Genomic DNA, 6189 nt, shown 5'->3' with positions numbered 1-6189 from the left:
TTTTAAAACATTCTAACAAACAAAACTAAATAGAACTAAAGAAATAAACTCAGATTTTGATGAAATTAAAAATCAAATGAACTTCAATACTATTATAATTTATATTTAGAGATAATGGACTCAAATTGGATTCAAACTTAAAACTTCTTTTTAGAAACAGAAACACACAGTTTCTAGTTGCATTAGCCACAGTCACCATGGATGGAAGTTGTGTTCCCACGACACGTGTGTGTCCTTTTCTTGGTTTCATGATTCTCAAACTGAAATGAACCTTCTTCTCATAACCATAGCCCAAACCCCAACACCACACACTAGACGTGTGTGGCAGCGACTCGGTTCCTGTCTCTTTCATCTCAATCTTATTTTAATTCCAACTTTCTCTACAAAAATCAATTCCTCGTGCTTCCTTTTCCCAACTTCTCTATCTCCCTTTCTTAATCTCTCCTGCAAAAGCAATTTCACAAACACAAAGTATACTTAAGCACCAAAACTTTGTGTTTCAGGTCAGCCCCTTTTTTGGTCCACTGTATTTTTTTCAAACAAAGCTTGGGTTTTTACCCCATCTGGGTTGGTGTGCTGGTTTTCTTCGCCATCAAGTTTCAATCTTTCCATGATCATGGAAGTGGGTTTTGGTTTATAATATCTCAACATGTTCTCCACCGCCACAGTTTCTGTCCCCAAACGCATGGGGTTCAGAGTCGGTGTCACTTTGTTCCTGAATATCTCCTTCCTCATGATCGTGTTTTGTGTTTCTCTTATTGCCCACTTCCATTCTTCGGATCATGTTGTTCTGAGGAGAAATCTGTTAGGCTTGAGGGGGGTTGAAAAAGATTGCAAAAGTTTCCACAAATTGAAAGACTCAAAAGCCAAGTGTTTGTACTTGAAATCCAATGATCCGTGTGTTTCTCAGGGTTATGTCGACTACCTTTACATTTTCTATTGCAAAGTTGGGGATTTCCCTCTATTGGGTCATAGTCTTTTGTTTCTTTGGCTTTTGGTTCTGTTCTACCTGTTGGCCAACACAGCCTCCGAGTACTTTTGTCCTTCTCTTGAGAACTTGTCCAAATTGCTGAGGCTCTCTCCCACAATTGCTGGGGTGACCCTTCTCTCTCTTGGAAATGGTGCTAATGATGTTTTTGCCACCCTTGTCTCTTTTAAGGGTAGTGGGACCCAGGACATTGGTTTCAACACTGTGCTTGGAGGTGCATCCTTTGTTTCTTGTGTTGTGGTTGGAATAGTAAGCATTTCAATTAGGCAAAGGGGGATTCGGGTCAAAAAGTGGGCCTTGGTGAGAGATGTCTGTTTCCTTCTCCTGGTTCTTTTCTGTTTGTTGATCATTTTGATCACAGGTGAAATCAGTGTTCCTGGGGCAATTGGTTTTTGCTTGATGTATGTGGTGTATGTGGTGGTTGTTTATGTCTCATCTAAACGAGGGAACAAAGGTGTATGTGACGATGCTGATACTGAAAGTGATAGTGATTTGAGTCATGGTGGTGGCAATGATTTAGGTGTGCCTTTGCTTATTGGGATGGAGAAAGGACTTGCAGATACAACTCTGGAATTTGAAGTGAAAATAGGGAGGAAATGTTGCTGTTTAAAATCTTCAATTTGTAGAATGTTACTTTGTGTCATGGAGATGCCACTTTACTTGCCTAGGAGATTGACAATTCCTGTTGTTTGTGAAGAAAGATGGTCCAAAGGGTATGCAGTTAGTTCAGCTATGCTAGCACCACTTCTACTGTCTTTCTTGTGGGTACCAAACAAGGAAAACAACTTCAACCCAAACCTTATTGTTTGTGGAATTGCATTGTTGGTTGGGATTACACTAGGGGTAACATCATTTTTCACAACCAATGTGTCAAGTCCTCCAAGGAAGTACTTGTTTCCTTGGCTTGCAGGAGGGTTTGTGATGAGTGTGACTTGGAGCTACATTTCAGCTCAAGAATTGGTGGGGTTGCTGGTTTCACTTGGTTACATATGTGGGGTCAGTCCTTCAATTCTGGGGCTAACAGTTCTTGCATGGGGGAATTCACTTGGGGATTTGGTGACAAATTTAACAATGACTTTGTATGGTGGATCAGAAGGTGCTCAGATTGCAATATCAGGGTGTTATGCTGGTCCTATCTTCAATATAGTGGTTGGATTAGGCTTATCTCTTGTGAGCACTACTTGGTCAGAGTACCCATTTTCTGTTGTGATTCCTAAAGATCCATATCTTTGGGAGACATTAGCACTTTTGGCAGTTGGATTGGTTTGGGCTCTTGTTGTGTTGATTAGAAGAGATATGAAACTTGATGCAGTATTGGGAGTAGGACTCTTGGTTATTTACTTCATTTCTCTCTTTCTGAGGCTGATTCAGACACTTGGGTCACTCCAATTTCAGAATATGATAAACTCACTCTTCATAACATCATAAGAGTTTTGAATTTCTCATAGTTATTAGTCACTCACACCACTTTCTGTATAAAGTTCTACATAGATAGGTTTTGCTTTAGTCTTTTGTTTGGCTAACTAAAGATGCCATTTCTTTGTATATTAAGATCAGAGAGTTACGTATAGTGGGAGAAGTATCAATTTGCTCTCCCCGCAAGTGTTTGATAAAGTTTTTGTTTTCATAAAAATAAAATTTGATTGATTTAATTGTTCAATATTTAAATACTAAAGCAATAATTTTCTCTAACTCTGTTGGTCTGTCAAAAACGTTATAGTGAGGGTGAGAATGTGAAATCCTTAAACTGGAAAAAAAAAAGCATGGTAACGTTGGTTGAACCAATCACATCTACCATGGATGCATTTGTCGTGATTCAATGTACTCCAACTTTATTGAGATGAATGTTTGAAAGACATAAATGTTGAAGGAAACGTCAAAATAGTAGCATTAGATACTGATGTCGATTGGAGGAATTGTGGTACACGGAACCAATTGTAATTGACGGCATAGGGCAATAGATTAAGACCATTTTTGTTGTGGTAGGTTCCAAAATGTGAAATTGAAGAGTTTGTGTTGGGAAACTTTGTCGGTGTGATAGATGATAAGGTTGTGTTGCTCTATTCACTTGTTATGTGATTGAATGGGCCAAACTACTAATAATGGAGGTTGTTCTTTTGGTCCAATGCCAACACCACAATCAATACTCTTTTATCAAAGTTGTCTTAAAGATCAAATATAGCCTAATTTTGGGTGCAAGCTACCAACATTTACTTTTTAGATTAGAGTGGAAAAGAAAAACAGAAAAGAAAAGGAATTCAAAGTTAAATTGTTTGGATTGAAGAAAGTAAAATGAAATGAATGTTTGATTGATATGAAAAAAATGATTTTTATATTTATATAATTAGAAAATTATTTATATTATAGTTATGAAATAATTTAATTTATTTATTATTTTAGTTATTAGTTTTTATTATAGTTTGACAATATAAATAATAATAATAATTAATTATATTAAAATAATAATCAATTATGTAAAAGAGATAATTGATTATCTCCTATGTACAGTGCTTTTCTGCAAATCATGTAAGATTGTAAAAATGTTTAAGGTGCTAAAACATTTTAGTTTTATGTGTTTTAATATGTTTCTAATCTTCAATTTTCGCATTTTCTTCACAATTCTTTCTTTATTATCTTTTCACATTTTTTTTATCAATATTATATTGTTTTACAGACATGCATTCAGTTTTAATTTAACAATAAAGAATTTTAAGAAATCTACTGTATCTTTTGGTTAGTTATATTTCGCATAAATTTTAGTTGAACTTTTTTCTATTTTACTTGAGAGTTTGTACTTTTTCTACTTTACCGAAACTATTTTTATATCATAAATTTTCTTAACTTAAAGAAATTGAGTGTACAATATTTAATGATAAATTTATTTAATATTTAACTCTTCAAATCAAGACATTCATTAAAAAACCACAACTGGGTAGTAATGATATCACAAAAGGTGTTTCACTAATATATTTTTAACTTAATATTTTAGTTCAACTGGAGAACAAAAATTGTGTTATGTTAATTATCTCTAATATTTACAACTCGAATGGAAATTTAAAATATCTTTTTTATATTGATTACATGTTATGTTTACTTTTGAATTCCAAAATTATAAGATAAAGTAAATTTTTTTTTTCTCTTTTCCCGTGTATTGTAAATTAAATAGTAAGGAATTATTTACTTGTTTAAATTAGTTCATATAGTAGTAAACTCGATCTTATGGTTCTTATACTTATAAATGATCCACTTTAATCCTTACAAATAAATAACAGTTTTATCATTTCAAAATAACAGTTTTATCATTTCATATTGTTTTTAATCTTTACCATTCAAAATCATAAGTATTAGCAGAGATTGAAAATAGTATTATAAGAATTAAATATATATATTTAAGTGCAGAAACAGAAAAACAATAAAAAAATATAAAGTTTGTTTAACTATAGAAACTAAATGATCAAACTCTTTTTCTTCTCTTTAACTATCATTTCCATCTTATTTTCTTCTTTCAAAAATATTAAAAAAAAATCTAATATCATATTAAAATAATAAAATTTAAGTTTAAATAATAAAATTTAAGTTTAATACAAATTTATAATATTATTTAGTAAAGTAAGATTTATATATAGTTATATATTATAATTTGATTAAAATTTTAAGGGTTAAATATGTTTTTGATCCTTTAACTTTCAGTACAAATTGAAATTCGTCCATCTTTAAAGTTTTTATCTAATTTAGTCCCCCAACTACGAAAATATGTGGATTTAGTCATTTTAACCAAATTTTGTTAAATTTAAAACGCGTTTCATCATAACATTTGAGTTGTTCATACCTTTGACACATTTTTGCTTCAATGTAAATTGAAAAAATGTATTTGAAACGTCAAATAAGCTTAACAAAACCGAGTTAAAAGGACTAAATTCATGCTTAAAAGGACTAAATCCAGACATTTATGAAATTGAGGGACTAAATTGTGTTCGAAATATTTTAATATAATTTAAAAATAAATAATTAAAATAAAATTCTATGGTTACACATCTTATGAACTAATGTGTTTGTTATAATTATATTAAATCAGTCTCAAATAAGTCTAAAAATTTATGTGTATAATTGTTTCTATTTCTATTGGTAACAATAAATGAAATTATGGATAAATAAGATTTTGGCTCAGTGAATAATTTTTTGTGATGTCTAAAGCTAATGTTTTCCCTATTATATTAATTTATGATTTAATATCTTATACTCTTTCAATTGATAGAGATATTCTAGATCATGAATATATTTTAAGTGTTTTGTATGAAAACAATTATAAAATGTTTGTCGTACTAAAACTATTATTGAGTTATAAAATTATGCTTGTGTAAGGAAAACAATTATCTTGATATTTATATAAAAAAATGACTGATAACAAATATTTTTATTAGATTTATGAATTTAAAAACATTGTTTATGACATGAAATTAAAATGAATTATTTTATTTGGTATCATACTTATGATTGTGTGCATAAAAAACAAAACCTCATCCTCATATTAGAATTGAGGAGATGATCAAGTAAAATTAAACTTGTCTTCTAGATTATTTTTTTAAAATAAGAAGTTTTTCATGTTTCTGAATTTAGAAACTTCCTTGCTACTCTACAAGGTTATGAAATGGTTTTCAAGTGCAATAAGATTATTATTTCTAGACATGTGTTTTGATTGGTAAATAATATATTTGTGATGGTTTATTTGAGTTAAGTACATTTATCTTATAATAAAATATTTAACAGTTCTTCTTTGATTATCACATATGTTGAAAGTATTGATATATGACATGCTATTATTATAATTGTTGAGAAGTTTGGTTAGAGATCATTCAAATTATGAAATTTTAAGGTACAAAATTAATTAAAAAAAGGAAGTGATGAATATATGTCTTTAGAAATGAGAATACATGTATTTATAGATGAGTGTTTTTTTGTGAAACTCATAGTATTGTTCATTAAGTAACATATTCATATGTGCTAATCTAATGGTGCAGCGAAAGAAAAAAAAAATTCTTTGATCTGGTAAATGTTATTCTGCAAGTTCTAGCTTGCCTAACATTATATTAGTGAAATTTTATATCCTGCTTATCATATTTTGAACACAAAAGATTGTGATAAAGTGATAAAACTTGTTACGAGTTATGAAAGAAAAAAGAACCACATTTAAAATATTTCAA

At 30.3% G+C, this 6189-nt stretch overlaps 1 protein-coding gene across 1 annotated transcript; it reads left to right on the top strand.

Annotated features, from left to right (window-relative positions):
• The first annotated feature begins 296 nt into the window (after nucleotides 1-296).
• LOC114185496 (cation/calcium exchanger 2) lies at nucleotides 297-2640 on the top strand. Its single transcript, XM_028073247.2, has one exon. It carries the CDS (start codon nucleotides 650-652, stop codon nucleotides 2414-2416), a length of 1767 nt encoding a protein of 588 aa, XP_027929048.2. The 5' UTR covers nucleotides 297-649; the 3' UTR covers nucleotides 2417-2640.
• The last annotated feature ends 3549 nt before the right edge of the window (nucleotides 2641-6189 follow it).

This window comes from Vigna unguiculata, chromosome 1 (genome assembly GCF_037176805.1).
Source record: "Vigna unguiculata cultivar grain cowpea cultivar isolate G323 ecotype 2 chromosome 1, ASM3717680v1, whole genome shotgun sequence".
In the NCBI taxonomy this organism is placed as follows: Eukaryota; Viridiplantae; Streptophyta; class Magnoliopsida; order Fabales; family Fabaceae; genus Vigna; species Vigna unguiculata.
Note: the sequence above shows the minus strand (reverse complement) of the source record. Positions and strands in the feature narration are given on the sequence as shown.